Below are 17,896 nucleotides of genomic sequence, written 5' to 3' on the forward strand. Positions count from 1 at the left end.
GAGGAATGGTTTATTTGAAGAGTTTCAGTCAGGTTTCAGAGCTCATCACAGCACAGAAACAGCTTTAGTGAAGGTTACAAATGATCTTCTTATGGCCTCTGACAGTGGACTCATCTCTGTGCTTGTCCTGCTAGACCTCAGTGCAGCGTTCGATACTGTCGACCATAATATCCTATTAGAGCGATTAGAACATGCTGTAGGTATTACAGGTACTGTGCTGCAGTGGTTTGTATCATATCTATCTAATAGACTCCAGTTTGTGCATGTAAATGGAGAGTCCTCTTCACACACTGAGGTTAATTATGGAGTTCCACAGGGTTCAGTGCTAGGACCAATTCTGTTTACATTATACATGCTACCCTTAGGCAGTATCATTAGAAGACATAGCATACATTTTCACTGCTATGCTGATGACACCCAGCTCTATCTGTCCATGAAGCCAGATAACACACACCAATGAGTTAAACTGCAGGAATGTCTTAAAGACATAATGACCTGGATGGCCGCTAACTTTCTGCTTCTTAATTCAGATAAAACTGAGGTTATTGTACTCGGCCCTGAAAAGCTTAGAAATATGGTATCTAACCAGATTCTTGGAGTCATTTTTGACCAGGACATGTCCTTCAATGCACATATTAAACAAATATGTAAGACTGCGTTCTTCCATTTGCGCAACATCTCTAAAGTTAGAAATATCCTGTCTCAGAGTGACGCTGAAAAAGTAGTTCATGCATTTATTACTTCCAGGCTGGACGACTGTAATTCATTATTATCAGGATGTCCAAAAAACTCACTGAAAAGCCTTCAGCTAATCCAAAATGCTGCAGCAAGAGTCCTGACAGGGACCAGAAAGAGAGAGCATATTTCTCCTGTTTTGGCTTCCCTTCATTGGCTTCCTGTTAAGTCCAGAGTTGAATTCAAAATCCTGCTCCTCACATACAAGGTCTTAAATAATCAGGCCCCATCTTATCTTAATGACCTTGTAGTACCATATCACCCTATTAGAGCACTTTGCTCTCGCTCTGCAGGCCTACTTGTTGTTCCTAGAGTATTTAAAAGTAGAATGGGAGGCAGAGCCTTCAGTTTTCAGGCCCCTCTTCTGTGGAACCAGCTTCCAGTTTGGATTCAGGAGACAGACACTATCTCTATTTTCAAGATTAGGCTTAAAACTTTCCTTTTTGCTAAAGCATATAGTTAGGGCTGGACCAGGTGACCCTGAATCCTCCCTTAGTTATGCTGCAATAGACGTAGGCTGCCGGGGGATTCCCATGATGCATTGAGTTTTTCCTTTCCAGTCACCTTTCTCACTCACTATGTGTTAACAGACCTCTCTGCATTGAATCATATCTGTTATTAATCTCTGGTTCTCTTCCACAGCATGTCTTTATCCTGTCTTCCTTCTCTCACCCCAACCAATCACAGCAGATGGCCCCGCCCCTCCCTGAGCCTGGTTCTGCTGGAGGTTTCTTCCTGTTAAAAGGGAGTTTTTCCTTTCCACTGTCGCCAAAGTGCTGCTCATAGGGGGTCATATGATTGTTGGGTTTTTCTCTGTATCTATGAAGCGCCTTGAGGCGACTTTTGTTGTGATTTGGCGCTATATAAATAAAATTGAATCGAATTGAATTGAAATAAGGATGTGATGTCAACAGATGATTGTAATTATGATTTGGTACAAAAGCAGCATCCAAGAAAGGTCTATTCCTTTAGGAGCAATGATGTGCCGAGGATCGCCTGTCTGCCAACAAATAGGTAAAGGAATTATTAAAATGTTTAAAAACAATGTTCCTCAAAGAAAGATTGTGTATAACATTCTTAAAGGATTCAAGGAATCTGAAGGAATTTCAGTGCGTAAATGATAAGGGCGCAAGCCCAATATGAACAACCGTGATCTCTGATCCCTCAGGCGGCACTGCATCAAGAATCGTCATTCATCTATAAACGATATTACCACATGGGCACAGGACTACTTTGGCAAAGCTTTGTCAAGTACCACAATACGTAGCTTTGTCCACAAATGCCAGTTAAAACTGTTCTGTGCCAAAAGGATGGACCATCACACAGTAGAAACGTGTTCAAACGAATTTCTGTATTTCAAGTATTTTTGGGGAGAAATGGACGCCGTGTACTCCAGACCAAAGAAGAAAATGGTAACCTAGAAGGTTACCAGCAACAAGTTGCCCTTAAGACTTGTTTGCAGAAAGAATGGGACAAAATTACACCTGAAAGACTTCATCACTTGGTGTCTGTAGTCCCTAAACGTCTTTTAAGTGTTATGGTAACTGGTAAATGCTTTACTGTTCGAACCTTTTTTGTGTCCCAAGAACCAAAATTTGAATACATGTTAATTTTGAAAACAAACAAACAAACCCCATAAAATTCATGAGGAACACATTAAATAATGCGCTGTTGTATTGTTTTCAATGTAATACAGGTAAAAGATAATTTAACAAAGTACTGTTTTCAGTTTGATTTTAATTTAACACACCGTCCCAACTTTCTGTGATTTGGGGTATGTTTTTTTTTTTGTTTTGTTTTTTAGTCACAGAGTGTATGATAAGGTGTGGTTGGACATCCGGTGATTAGATATCACAGGTATTGAAAGTTATGTGAAAAAGAGATATGGGGTTTTACCTTTTTCTTCTGCAACACGAGCAGTTCAGAGTAGTCCAGCAGAGACGCCATAGGACATTGACAGCTGCCCAAATTGTGAACTTGCAAAACTGTTTTGTATTTTTTGGCTTTTTCTCTGCTCATTTTTGCCGTGTTAGATTATAGATTAGGGAGGATTTAGATAAGTGCATCTTCAGATCTGATTGTGCTTATCCTCACCTCCAACCTTTCTCCTCACAAAAATTAGAACAAGGTCGGCATTAGTAGGTTAATTAGACAAGTATTTTGTTTCTGTCTAAATTGTGGCATTCCCTTTTAGCCCTTTGTGAAACAATATTTGGTGACCTGTAATTTTTTATTTACTCATCTGAGAAAACAACACCATCTTTGATTATTTTGAAAGTTCAACTAACCGATGTGTATGTGTACTTTATTAATCCCCGTAGGAAAATTACTCCTCTGCATTTAATCCATTCACTCAGTGAAGCAGTGGGAAGCCAAAAATCCAGTGCCCGGGGAGCAGTGTGTAGGGACGGTACTTTGCTCGGGGGTACGTCAGGGTAGCTGTTCGGTGGATTTGAACCCCCAACCCTTCGGGGCAAACACTCTACCTACTGAGCTACCTCCTTCCCCCACCAGCCCTGGCCTGCCTCATGTTTTCCCGAATGGCTGGCATGATGTAATTCCAGCAGTCCTTGAGATCAAATAGCTGCTTTCCACCGGGTTATGTCTCCTCAAGTTAGACCCTGTCTGAAACTGGTCAGATGTATAACAACACAGCATGGGTCAGAAGGGAAGGGTCAAGATTAATTTTACCAACCCACCTCTGTCTCCCTAAGTCTGGCCTCCAGAGCCTGACGGGGGCCCTGCGTGTTGTCATTGGCCTTCAGCCTCTCTTGGATGGCTGTCATCCAGGACTTGGCTGAATCCAGGTTGTCTGTGAACTCCTGCTGCTCCGGTAGAGTCATGACTAGTTCTGGGTCTGAAAAGAACAACAGCAGGCAGTTTTAGTAGACACTTTCTGCTGAAGAGGAACTTTACCAGTTGTAGGTTGGTGACGTTTTGAGAAACAACTTGAACAACACTTTGATATGAACAAGAGTAGAATCATTGCATATCCACTTCAGGTTCTTGTTACAATCAGTGACTCCGTACATATGGCTGTGCTCGTTTGCAGCAAAGCAGTGAGGAGTTTTTTCTGTAAAAAAATCATGGTTAGACTGAAGGTTTCTAAGGGGTTCTATATGGTCATTTGCAAAAACTTCACGCTTTGCTCCAAGACATAAAAACTATCTATCTATATTGTATATATTGACCGCCCACAGGGGCGAGTGGGGAATTTATTTTTATTTTTATTATAACAAAAAAAAACCAAAAAAAAAAAAAACCACCCAGCACGCCCCTGCGGGCGGTTTATCCTTCAAGCTCGGGTCCTCTACCAGAGGCCTGGGAGCTTGAGGGTCCTGCGCAGTATCTTAGCTGTTCCCAGGACTGCGCTCTTCTGGACAGAGATCTCCGATGTTATTCCCGGGATCTGCTGGAGCCACTCGCCTAGCTTGGGAGTCACCGCACCTAGTGCTCCGATTACCACGGGGACCACCGTTACCTTCACCCTCCACATCCTCTCGAGCTCTTCCCTGAGCCCTTGGTATTTCTCCAGCTTCTCGTGTTCCTTCTTCCTGATGTTGCTGTCATTCGGAACTGCTACATCGATCACTACGCCCGTCTTCTTCTGTTTGTCTACCACCACTATGTCCGGTTGGTTAGCCATCACCATTTTGTCCGTCTGTATCTGGAAGTCCCACAGGATCTTAGCTCGGTCATTCTCCACCACCCTTGGGGGCATCTCCCATTTTGACCTTGGGACTTCCAGGTTATACTCGGCACAGATGTTTCTGTACACTATGCCGGCCACTTGGTTATGGCGTTCCATGTACAGTGGGGCAAAAAAGTATTTAGTCAGCCACCGATTGTGCAAGTTCCCCCACCTAAAATGATGACAGAGGTCAGTAATTTGCACCAGAGGTACACTTCAACTGTGAGAGACAGAATGTGAAAAAAAAAAAAATCCATGAATCCACATGGTAGGATTTGTAAAGAATTTATTCGTAAATCAGGGTGGAAAATAAGTATTTGGTCAATAACAAAAATACAACTCAATACTTGGGGTTGAGGTCTGGAGACTGGCTAGGCCACTCCAGGACTTTCAAATGCTTCTTACGGAGCCACTCCTTTGTTGCCCGGGCGGTGTGTTTTGGACCATTGTCATGTTGGAAGACCCAGCCTCGTTTCATCTTCAAAGTTCTCACTGATGGAAGGAGGTTTTGGCTCAAAATCTCACGATACATGGCCCCATTCATTCTGTCCTTAACACGGATCAGTCGTCCTGTCCCCTTGGCAGAAAAACAGCCCCATAGCATGATGTTTCCACCCGCATGCTTCACAGTAGGTATGGTGTTCTTGGGATGCAACTCAGTATTCTTCTTCCTCCAAACACCACGAGTTGAGTTTATACCAAAAAGTTCTACTTTGGTTTCATCTGACCACATGACATTCTCCCAATCCTCTGCTGTATCATCCATGTGCTCTCTGGCAAACTTCAGACGGGCCTGGACATGCACTGGCTTCAGCAGCGGAACACCTCTGGCACTGCGGGATTTGATTCCCTGCCGTTGTAGTGTGTTACTGATGGTGACCTTTGTTACTTTGGTCCCAGCTCTCTGCAGCTCATTCACCAGGTCCCCCCGTGTGGTTCTGGGATCTTTGCTCACCGCTCTCATGATCATTTTGACCCCACGGGATGAGATCTTGCGTGGAGCCCCAGATCGAGGGAGATTATCAGTGGTCTTGTATGTCTTCCATTTTCTGATGATTGCTCCCACAGTTGATTTTTTTCACACCAAGCTGCTTGCCTATTGTAGATTCACTCTTCCCAGTCTGGTGCAGGTCTACAATACTTTTCCTGGTGTCCTTCGAAAGCTCTTTGGTCTTGGCCATGGCGGAGTTTGGAGTCTGACTGTTTGAGGCTGTGGACAGGTGTCTTTTATACAGATGATGAGTTCAAACAGGTGCCATTCATACAGGTAACGAGTGGGGGACAGAAAAGCTTCTTACAGAAGACGTTACAGGTCTGTGAGAGCCAGAGATTTTCCTTGTTTGAGGTGACCAAATACTTATTTTCCACCCTAATTTACGAATAAATTCTTTACAAATCCTACCATGTGGATTCATGGATTTTTTTTTCACATTCTGTCTCTCACAGTTGAAGTGTACCTCTGGTGCAAATTACTGACCTCTGTCATCATTTTAAGTGGGGGAACTTGCACAATCGGTGGCTGACTAAATACTTTTTTGCCCCACTGTATGCCCTGCCTGCTAGCATCTTGCACCCTGCTGTTATGTGCTGGATTGTCTCTGGGGCATCTTTACACAGCCTGCACCTGGGGTCTTGCCGGGTGTGATAGACCCCAGCCCCTCCCTCTCTCTATATAGATAGCTAGATAGATAGCTAGATAGATAACTAGATAGATAGCTAGATAGATAGCTAGATCACAGATGATGAATTTACTATTTAAAAAAAGACAAGACTCAATCAGCAAAAGTCCTCTCTAAACCCTCTTGTGTACTGGTAGTGATTCAGAGATGCTCCTGAGAAAATGGGGAGTAAGGATGGGAATTGATAATAATTTGGCTTTTCTGATTCTGATAGTCATCACTTGTCAATTCAATTCCAAATTGTCATTTGGTTCTCCTTGGCTCCACTTTCAGAGTCACCACAGAGTTGAGCTAAGCAGCATCAAAGACATTACATTCGTGCAAATTAACTGCATGCTGTGTGGTCAAGTGTTTGTCATATTGGAGGCGTTCAGTCTTTGTTGTGATCAGTGTTGAAATTGCTACTGAAAAAAAGTAATAATTACACATATTACACAGAACACTTTTCTTAACAGTAATGCAGTATGTTACTAAATTACACCCAGGAGAAAGTAATCTGTTATACTGCTCATTATATTAATTATGCATTTCTGTCCTGGATGCAGTTTCCACTTTGCACAAAAAGACAACAGAATGATAATAAAGTAAAAGTAATATCCATATCCATGCTGTAGACCAGCGGTCCCCAACCTTTGTTGCGCCACGGACCGGTTTATGCCCGACAATATTTTCACGGACCGGCCTTTAAGGTGTCGTGGATAAATACAACAAAATAAAACTAGTACCGGTACCGGAAAAAAGAAGATTTATTCATAACACACGTTAAAAGACCCAGGAAAACCGAGTTAACAATAAAAACGATAACAAAATAACGCTGAAAACCAATAAAAACCCTGAAAACCATACATTTCACACCTGAGCCTCAACTCTCGCTGCCCGGTACCAAACGGCTCACGGACCGGTACCAGTCCGAGGCCCGGGGGTTGGGGACTGCTGCTGTAGACTATGGCAATATTTTCATCCTCCAGCACACAAACTGAAATCAGTTTATTGTAGCACAACAGCAAAAGATTAAATGGGATCGAAAGTTCAAGGAAGTGTAGCTCAGGTGGCAGAGCAGACCACCTACCAACCGGAAGGTTGGTTGTTTGATCTCTGTCTGTTCGTCTGTATGCCAAATATCCTTGGGCAAGATACTAACCCCATGTTGCTCTCCGATGTATCCATCTGAGTATGAATGCATGTGAATATTAGATAGAAAGTGCAAAGGAAGCAAGTGCTTGTGTGAATGAGGCAAGTTTTGTAAAGTGCTTTGAGTGTTCAGACTAGAAAAGCCAGTCCACCATGACCAACAAATTCCAAGGAATTGAACTAGCGGTTCTTGATTCACATTCATAATCTCTGAACTCGACTAAGAATTGGGATCAAAACCAAGATTCGTTGTGGGCTAACCTGAGAGACAAACCTGAGGACTCTGAGAGTTTAAGTACATGCTGTGGTAAAAGTAAAATACATCAAATAATAAGATGATCTAAAATTCTGTGCTCAACTTATATTAGAATTTATAAAGAACAGTGTCTATTTATTTCAGCATAAATGTAAAAGCTTCATTGCTGGTTCCACACTTTATTGTAGATCAATTACAAACAAAACCTGAACCTCTGCCCTGGACGATTAGAAGTCCTGATGGCTCTGACATTCTCAGGCCACATTTTGCTGTTATCCCAACAGAAGGTTGGTAACGCCTAGGGTTAGGGCTGCAGCTACTGATTATTTTATTAATCGAGTAATCTATTGACTATTCAGTCAATGAATCAAGTAATCAGATATGAAATACTTCTGTCTTATTAATGACAAATGATAAACATTCAAAAGACAAAAAAAAAACAGCTATTTAAAAAAAAAAATCATTTATTTTCATTTTAGAAATTGCAATGTTTTAAAGTTCAACTGCATACAACTGTCAAAAACAAAACAAAACACAAAAAAACTAGAAGCTGTGACTGTATTTACTTTCTATATTTAAATTTCATTTTTTTAAAGAAAACATTTTTTTAAATGCAAAAATATTTAAAGAATCTCAAATGTGCTCAAACGTCAAAGCCAAATAAAATAAGACAGCGGTCCCCAACCCCCGCGAGAGTTGAGGCTCGGGTGTGAAATTTAGGGTTTTCAGAGTTTTTATCATTATCATGGTTTCCATGGGCCTTTTCCCGTGTTGTAGTTGTGCGTCTTATTTTGAAAGAAATATTTACGCGTTACCATAGCGACCAGAGAGCATTAAGGGGCAGAGAAGAGGATGTTACTCTCAATGTTGTTGGCGCATTTCAGGAGGACGCTGCTAATAAAGTTACACAGTGAATTTGGGTTTATTATTATATTTACAAAATACCACAGTTTTTGTCTTGGTCGTGTCATTTTATTTTGTTGTACTTATCTGCGACACTTTACAGGCCGGTCCATGAAAATATACATGCAATCTAAACTAAGGCATCAAATATTTATTTCACCTCTATAACTTTGTCTCTCAGGTTTTCTGACATTAATCTGGGGTGTACTGACAGTGTATTATCTCCTGAATGGGGTAGATTTGGAGTGTGTGTATTCACATTTATCAAGCAAGTGAATAAGTAAGTTTGCCAGTTTGTTTTGATGCAGAATTTTTCTTCTGCTGAAAACAAAACGTTATGATGGTGTAGATGTTAAAAATTAATATTAACAATATTAACAAGCCTTTTGTTGATCTACATATTTTATTTTATTTTTTTTACATTATTTACATTTGATCTTTTACATTGTATATAATGTCTATTGATTTTATTGTTTATTTTAATATTTTAATATTTGTGTACAGCGCTTTGTGATTGCCTGTCTGCGAAAAGCGCTTAATAAAGTTTACTTACTTACTTACTTACTTACAATAATTCAGTGGGGAAAAAAACCTGAGGTCAGGGGACTCAGAGTTTTACTTTCCCCAAGTAGATTTTTTACTAAATAAGTAAAAGAAAAATCTTTTATGCGAACATGCTGAATTAACTTAGCAAATTCATAGCCTGCTTCATGTGACTGACTGCCAGGCCAAGTGAACCCAGATAAGAGAAGAATACTCTTATTATGACACTTTGTTCACTGCAGAAGCCAAAGCCCAAAAAAGAAAAAAAAAAAACCCAAGGGAAAATAGAAAGGCAGCACAGGCCCCTCTCATGAGTGACTCACTTTTCCCCACCACAGCATTCCTTCTAACAAATATCTGCACACTCTACCTCAGACTATGGAGGCTTGCTAATACTTAGGACTTCATTTCCCGACTCAAGATAGGAAATTTTAAATCTTTGTTTATCCTTGCCAACACCCACGTGCTTTTCCCTTATTAAAAATTGTTTCATCTTCATTGCTAATGCCTTGTTTCATTAGAACTATCGTTATATTTGACGACTAAATGTAGCTACTAGTATACTAGCTGGCATCCCCTTTTATTGCTTTGTTTGTTGTCAGGTGAGTCAGCAACGCAGCGAGTTAAAAAGGAAATGCAGATGTGTTCGGGTTTGCTCACAACAAGCAACGTTGCCAAGTTCCAACGAAAACTTTTCACTTGCGTTGTAACAAATTCTTTCTCTCTCACACACACCGAGCAGCTGACACGTTTTGCGCCCCCACCAGGAACCTTTGTTTTGGTTTGCTTGATTGTATCATGGCTGTAGTGACACCCCGCTTCCTTCCTCACAGCTCGTGCGGTCAACTCGCATTACCATTATTTCCAACTTTTACACGCATCTACAATTGACGGCGGTACAATTAAACAAATTATCTGTCATGCTAAGCCAGGTTCCCATGCTCATTTAGAATTCAAAGGCACATGTGAATATTCATACATAGTTCAACTTCCACACCTAACTACAGTCTCGTTTTTAACGACTTTTATGCTATGCTATGGTATGCTAAACTATCAGGCAAAATTCAAGGTCGGTGCCCCACTGGTTTACTGTTAAAAGCACATACATACATACATACATACACACAACTAAACCATGTGCGTTCATTTCAGTTCTACCTAACTCTTTCTTGCATAGTATTTTAACAGAGAGCAACTCTAAGTACAATACAGAGAGTTATCCGTGTTTGTAGCTAGAGCTAGTTCTGTGATTCGGCTATCTCCACGACGGTGCATTTACTATCATGTGGCATAAAAAAAATACAATAAAAACTTACAGCTTTGAGTTCATCAAGTGAGAGAAGCCACCGCCGCGATCGCTGTACTTCTATGTTGTGTACAGCAAAGTTACAAAAGGCAGGAAGTAACCCTGGCCTTCGGGGGCTGGAGTGTACGGCAAGCAAGGCAGCCTGCCTTGCTGCCTTCAAGGACACCATGTAAACTGCAAATGACCTGATGTTTCAAACTAACCCAGAAATGTGCTTCAGACGCAGATAAAAACAAACAAACAAAAAAACACTAAAGGAATTAAATACTGTTAAATAATATTGCTAAGGTTTCTGAAAAGTGGGATGAAAAAAGAAGATTTTAGATTTGTCAAAAGAAATACAAAAACAAATGCAAAACTACACAGAGAAATATCTCAAACAAACCGAGTAAAAGTATGAAAATTCCTGTAGCATTCGACATGCTTAGAAGGAAGATAGTACATTTTTGCCTATTCCTCAAATAGAGATAGAAACAGTAATCGTGAAATCACAATTTTATTTGACACATTCACGAAAAACATGCATACAGGTTTTTGTTGACTGCAGATTTGCAGGTTCCACTAATATGGTATTCCTGACCGTTAATTGCATACCGTTCTCAGTTCTAGTCGTATTACTAGAGTGTTTCCGCCAGAACCTGAACTCAACAGATTGAACCAGAGGACTAAACAAACCCGGAGCAGCTGCTGAGTCCGGAGGGGTGTAACTACGAAGCAAGATTAATGGCTTAGCGCGTGTCGAGTTATCTGTGTCGCGAAGTTTTAACCGGCTAAATCACCATGGTAACTTACAGACTTAAGTAGAAATACAGATACTTCTGTTAAAAATTTCAGTAAAAACAGATCGGACAATTCATAAGATAAGGGATATAGAAACTAATCAAATAATTTATGACTCTAAAGAGATTGGAAATCAGTTTAGGAACTACTATAGAAAGTTATACAGTCAACCTCTCTCCGCTGACATTGATCAAATAAAAGCTTTTCTTGAGAAACTGGATTTACCCTCAATTGGGAACAATCAAAATGACCTTATGACCTCTCCTATTACAAAAACAGAGATAGATAAAGCAATAAATAAATTAAAATCAAATAAATCTCCCGGCAGTGACGGTTTACCCTCCGAGTGGTATAAAACTTTTAAAGAACAGCTTATACCACTACTCGAAAAATCATTCAATTATACACTCGAACATGGTGAAATGCCCCCTTCATGGAAAGAAGCGGTTATAACAGTGATCCCCCCAAAAAAAATCAAGTGAGATTTATTCAGATTATAGACCTATATCAGTACTCAATGTTGACTATAAAATATATACCTCAATTATTTCTAAAAGATATGAATATTTTATTAGAGATATTATCAATGAAGATCAGACAGGCTTTATAAAGGGACATCAAACCCAAGACAATATAAGGAGAACTTTATATATTATCAATCATATTCAACAAAAAGGAAAATGTGCAGTCTTTATAAGCCTCAATGCAGAAAAGGCTTTTGATAGCGTAAATTGGAATTTTTTATATCAGGTACTTGAGAAATTTGGATTTAATGATAAAGCTATCAGATGTATTAAAACGCTTTATCAAAACCCAACTGCAAGGATAAGAATAAACGGCAGTTTAACTGAGAGTATAAAATTAGAGCGGTCTACCAGACAGGGCTGCTGCCTCTCTCCTACTTTGTTTGCAATCTTTATAGAACCCCTTGCACAAGCAATTAGGCAAAATAGAAATCTTAAAGGAATAGTGGTGGGGGATGAGGAACATATTATAGGACTTTTTGCAGATGATGTGATCTGTTTTTTAGAGGATCCCGACATATGTATTCCCATATTAATTAAGCAACTCGACATATTTGGGTTTTATTCAGGATACAAGCATAACTTGAATAAAACTCAGATTTTAACATTCAACTATCTCCCATCCAAAACCATAAAACAAAAATATAATTTGAATTGGAGAGCAACAAAAATGAAATATTTTGAGGTAACCTTATCACAAAACGTTGAGGACTTATATAAACTTAACTACGTTAACTTAGATAAGGAAATTAAGAGAGATTTGGATAGGTGGGCTACTCTTCCATCAGATATTGGCGCTCGAATAGAGACGATAAAAGTATGTGTCTTACCCCGACTTCTCTACTTTTTTCAGTCACTACCCATTGATATACCTGAAAAACAATTTAGATTATGGGACAAAATTATATCCAAGTTTATATGGAATGGTCATAGACCAAGAATTAAATTTGAAACACTACAGATAAGAAAGGATAAGGGGGGTTTGGCACTCCCAAATCTTGAGGCATACTTTTATGCTGCACAAATCATTTGTTGGTGTGACAATGATTATGAAGCCAAATGGAAGAATTTAGAAAAATCAGCACAAGGAAGAGAAATTCAAAGCCTTACAGGAGACAGAAAAGAAACAATGAGAGTAATTAAACAGCTGAATTCAGTCACTCAGTTTACGCTTAAAATATGGTTTAACCTGATACGAAAATACAAACTAGAAAAAGAGCTTGGATTAGTTCGATGGATAGCCTATGATGAGGGTTTTACACCCGGTTATGTGGAACAAAGATTTAAACAGTGGATTCCTACTGGATTAACAGCGATGTGTACACTAATTAAAAATGGGAATTTTATGAGTTTCCAGGAGATTAAACAAAAATATGACCTAAGTAATCAAGATCACTACAGATATTTACAGATTCTGGACTTTTTTAATAAAGAAGTAAAACATAGTGTAGATCTGGATAAAAATTCGATAATTAAAACCATAACTGAAGTTTACAAAGCAAAAACAATTAGAACAATCTCTACAATTTACGAGCATATAATGGAGGCAAGAGGGTGTACAACAACATATGTAAAACTGAAGTGGCAGAGAGAGTTGGGAGTGAACATATCTGATGAGGAATGTTCACAAACCTGGAAAATACAGCAGTCAACAACATCATCACGTGCCTGGAGACTGCACTGCTGGGAAAATGTAATTAGATTTTTTATAACACCCAAAATTACGAACAAACATACCTCATTACCACAACCGTGTTGGAGGGGCTGTGGAGAGGTAAATGTGAATCATTCCCATGTGTTCTGGTTCTGTCCCAAGATTACAAAATTTTGGGAAGATATTCATTTAGTTATAGGTACAATTCTGGGTTATGCTGTATCTAAGACTTGTACATTAATATACTTTGGTGTCATTACGGTAAATGTGATGAAAGAAGGTAGATACATATTGAAAATTATGCTTGCTGCCTTTAAAAAGGCAATTACAAGAAAATGGAACAAGATAGACCCACCATCACAGGACGAATGGATCAAAATTATAGATGAAATACAAACCATGGAACAATTGACCTACAGAATAAGGACTCAGGAAGATCAATACCATAAAAAGTGGGAGAAATGGACTGAGCACATAAACCCAACAGGATAAAGACCAACACATTGATAATGAGAAATGATCAAACTGTAGAAACAAAGAGATCCAACATGTTTTTGTTTGTTTGTTTGTTTGTTTGTTATCCTACTTGTTGTATTTATCTTTTTGTTGTTGTTGTTGTTTTGTTGTTTTGTTTTGTTGTATAGTGTTTAAAGAAAAACAATAAAAAGAAAGTTTAAAAAAAATTCAGTAAAACTTGAGGTACTGATTCAACTTCTTTACTTCAATAAAAGTGAAAAAGTAATGGCTATGAAATGCACTCAAAGTAAGAAAGCAAAACGTGGCTCCTTAAAATACATTTCTACCATATTTTTTATGGAAAGGTAACTGGACGTTCTGCTATATTCATTATATACTAATATAATCGTAGTACATGAGAATACTGATGTTATTTAAATCTCAGTTCTAATTCTAATGAATGTTCTTTGCTTGAATCTATTATACAGGACACAAGCAGTAAGAGAGAATTTTAAATTATCTCATTTTTCTGTTGCCTACATGGTTGAGGATGACTTTGCCTCCACACCTAAACAGAAAAATGAGAACAGTCAGGCGTTAAAGTAAGATTCAAAAGATGGGGGAAGCCTAAGATCTGTTGTTTTGTGCTGTTGCGTGGGGGAAATACTAAAAACTAGGATCATTTCTAATGTGAATTCCAGTAGATTTTCTTAATGGACGAGCTGCTCTTTATGGATTTACACAACTGAATTTGAAAACAACACGTAGGAAGATGTTTCAAAACTATCTCAGTCAACATGTAGTGAAATGCTTGTGTTCAAACTGCGGACATTCTGCAGACGTAGCCTGGACCCTTATTGGATACCGGGTTGGAATCAGCCTTGCGACTCCCACTTCGAAACTGTATAAATGGCCTGTATTTGTATAGCACTTTACTTTAGTGTACCACTACACATCCAGCTGCTGGATACTACACTATTCAGATAAATAAATTAATCTCGGCTACACTTGATATATCACTGACCATGAACACCAAAGCCTTTACTGTGAGCTCACCACATTACTGCAAGCGAACCTGTTTTTCCTGCACAAAGCTACCGAGCATTTTCATGCAACATCTGAATAACACAAACATAGTCTATTTAATTTGTTGTGCAGAAAGGTAGTGCCAGCCTACATTACATAATATTCTGCCTACAATAAAACCTAGTTCTCCTGTAGACAGTTTTTACACTTATAATGGCTACCCTATGCCTGTGTCAAATTATTCATCCTCTGACACTTAAGACCAACCGTACAAGGCTAAACTACACCCTGGTGCTATGCCCACCTACCAACACATACATGAAGAAACACACACAGTCTCTGCTTTGCCTTTTTTCATTTTTTGATTGGAATTTGTCACGGACCCGGTTCCGGGGACTCGGGGTTCGTGAACAGTGTGGACCTTTATTGTTATTAGTGTATTGGATGTATGTTTGCTGCACTGCGTTCTTGTGTTCAATGCTGGTGTGTGTATGTGTGTGAGGCTGGAGGATGAAGGACAGCCACCTGCAGGCCTGATGGGTGTGGCCCTGCCAGCTGCTGGTCACGCCTAGCTTACCACACACCTGCTTCTGATCAGGATCGTCGGGGGAGCTACTTAACAGAGCGATGGAGCTTCCTCCGGCGCAGGATCGTTGAGTTAGACTCCATGTCAGTGTTTGTAGTGCTGGTCAGTGTATGCCTGCTGGAGTTGGTGCCATAACGGCTGTGTCTGTGTTTTTTCCTCAGGAGAGTGGAACACAGGACTGCAAGACACACGGGGTGTGTGAAGGCACAGGGGCAGAGAGCACGGGATACCAGCACTTGGGAGAAGACACGTCACGGGAGTCGAGGGAGCACTTTTGGAGATTCAATGTGTGGTGTACATTTACCTCACTGTAAATAAACCCACTGTTCATTTCATTAAGTCCAGCGTTTGGGTCCTTTCTCCAACATCCCCCACGGTCTGCCCCCCAGACCTTGACAGAATTAATAAAAAATAAATAAATTATTGGTTATTTTTTACTATAGTCAATGCAGCTAGGTTTATGTTTGAATAATTCCAGCGACAGTTCTGTTCATGTTAACAGGTTTATATTCAAAAGGCTTGTACAAAATTAAAACACAGTCAACACTCAAAGAAAACAAATTTTTGTGCACTGTTTGCCTCCTGCTTAACCAACTGTTGTCTAAACTAAACAATAAATATAAGTAAATACAGAGAAGGCACAATTTCTAAGAGTACACTTTAGACACTTTCAAGGTCTATATTTTAAAATACATCGGAAAAACTCAGAAAGCCAGGGTGAATCCAGGCGTATTGAGAACATGCAATCTTTAAAGTCACAGGTTTACAGTCAGCTGTTCAAAGCAGTGCACAATTACTTCACATGAAGTCACATGCCTTTCCAAAACTGAGGGATCCTTTTAATGCAGTGTAAATAAGTTCTTTAAATTGTTCTTCATTCTCGACACCTCTTGGCAGATAGAGGCATAAGCTGCATGTCGTAAGCGTACAATATGCAGCGCAATCCTGGTTCCTGGTCATAAAACTATTGCAGGACTTTGGGAACCCCAGTGGTGGCAGCTCCAGTTACAAAGACCAGCAAGTCTTCAAATGTATGGTCCACTTCTTGCTCTGGTAAAACTAACAAATAACTAAAAAATAATACTTGAAGTGGTTGACCTTGAAGTGACATTTATGATTACAAAGAATAACTTTTTATTTTTATTTCTTAAAACATGAAAATCACTGCACTCTGTTATTACATTTTACACAGTAGTCCAAGGCTTTCAGAACTGGGTCACATTATAGACTGCGATAGCATGAAAGATTTCCTGTATCTTTCTTTGGAGGAGCAGACCTGAATTAGAGGATTATGATTGTTCGCAGGGTGGTCAGGACTGTCCATGATGGAGTACGGCTCATGGAGCACACCATAGCAAAGTACACGGCACTCACCAGAAGTGACTGACAGAACATCTTCAACATTTTGGTGCACACACAAGCTTCATTAGCAAAAACAGTCTGCTCATCCTCTTTGTGTTCTGCTGTGATGTCACACCCTCTTGTCTTATTCTTATGGGACGTTTCAAGAGCACTCTGATGACTTTGAGAAGGACATCTCAAGTTTACATTAAAAGCAAGTATTTTGTGTTCTTAAGATTGCTCATTTTAATTTTGGTTCAAATCTTAAAGACATCTCTAAGGCAGTATGACATCTTTCTAAAATACGGGAACATGGGGGCAGACAGAAGTGCTGTACATGTAGAAAAACACAACACACAAGAGAGGAAAAGAGTGCAAACAAATACATGGCCACTTTTTAAATTCCCCTCTTGTTTAGTTGACATGTGGACGCCCTCCAGAGGATAAGAAATGTATGACTCATACAGGTCTGATTCCAAACTGCGCATGAGTTTTTTTTACACGTATGTGTGGAAAGATCAAAAATGATATTCTTGATACACTGTTGATAATGTTATTAAATTTCAAGGCAATTATAAAGTGGCATTAATTTAAATAGAGAAAAACTGTATTTTTCCTAAACATTGAGCTCTCCACTTGTTTAAGAAAAAGCGTTCTGTCTTTTGTTTACTTTATCATGTTTTAAATTCATTAAAATGCATGGTATATAAGTATATAAGTAAAGTATATAAGTAAAGATTATGCTAAAGATTGCTACAGAATAGATAAAGTAGTCAAGCTTAGGCAATTGCTTGCATTTGTGACATGAAATTATTTGCTTGAATTATGCTTTTTTTACTTGCACATACATTATGACATAAATATCATTCAATACAATAAGCTCTATAGAGCTAACATAAAATATGGATTACTGCAATTTTACATGAGAGGATTTAGTGAGTTAATGTGTTTAATATATCCAAAAAAATAGTAACAACTCATGTGTACAGAGCATTTCAGTCACAGGCTTCATGTTTATTAATGATACAGGATCAGCTTCCAAATAAAAACATAAATATCTATACAGTTACGATCGATATGAATAAAGCTTTACTGTGGACATGTCATTTGTCACTCAACTTAATTAAATTTTGAATTACTGATGCTGTCATAGGATAAAATTGGTGGATTTGAAAAAATTTGTCACAGTATATTTGTTTGACGTATAAATGTATTATTAAATATAACCCCCCCCCCCCCCCCCCAAAAAAAAAAACAAACAAACAAACAAACAAACTTTGTACTT

The 17,896-nt window shown here is 39.1% G+C and overlaps 1 protein-coding gene across 2 annotated transcripts in view; it reads right to left on the reverse strand.

Moving 5' to 3' along the window:
- Nucleotides 1-10,428, reverse strand: part of syne3 (spectrin repeat containing, nuclear envelope family member 3) — a 54,896-nt gene extending 44,468 nt beyond the window's left edge. Inside the window, exons 1-2 of one of the 2 annotated variants that reach the window (XM_086274798.1) lie at nt 10,255-10,428; nt 3,435-3,592 (exon numbers count right to left, since the gene is read on the reverse strand). In XM_086274798.1, coding sequence (XP_086130924.1) covers nt 3,435-3,578 — 144 coding nt within the window. In that variant the 5' untranslated portion in view covers nt 3,579-3,592; nt 10,255-10,428. The remainder of the gene's footprint in view (nt 1-3,434; nt 3,593-10,254) is intronic. The other variant, XM_086274797.1, reaches the window with a different exon arrangement.
- Nucleotides 10,429-17,896: the final 7,468 nt, after the last annotated feature.

This window comes from Aulonocara sp. 'chitande type north' Nkhata Bay, linkage group LG19 (genome assembly GCF_057382095.1).
Source record: "Aulonocara sp. 'chitande type north' Nkhata Bay isolate Kocher_YH1m ecotype deep benthic linkage group LG19, A_spYH_male_GT1.1, whole genome shotgun sequence".
NCBI classification, from domain to species: domain Eukaryota; kingdom Metazoa; phylum Chordata; class Actinopteri; order Cichliformes; family Cichlidae; genus Aulonocara; species Aulonocara sp. 'chitande type north' Nkhata Bay.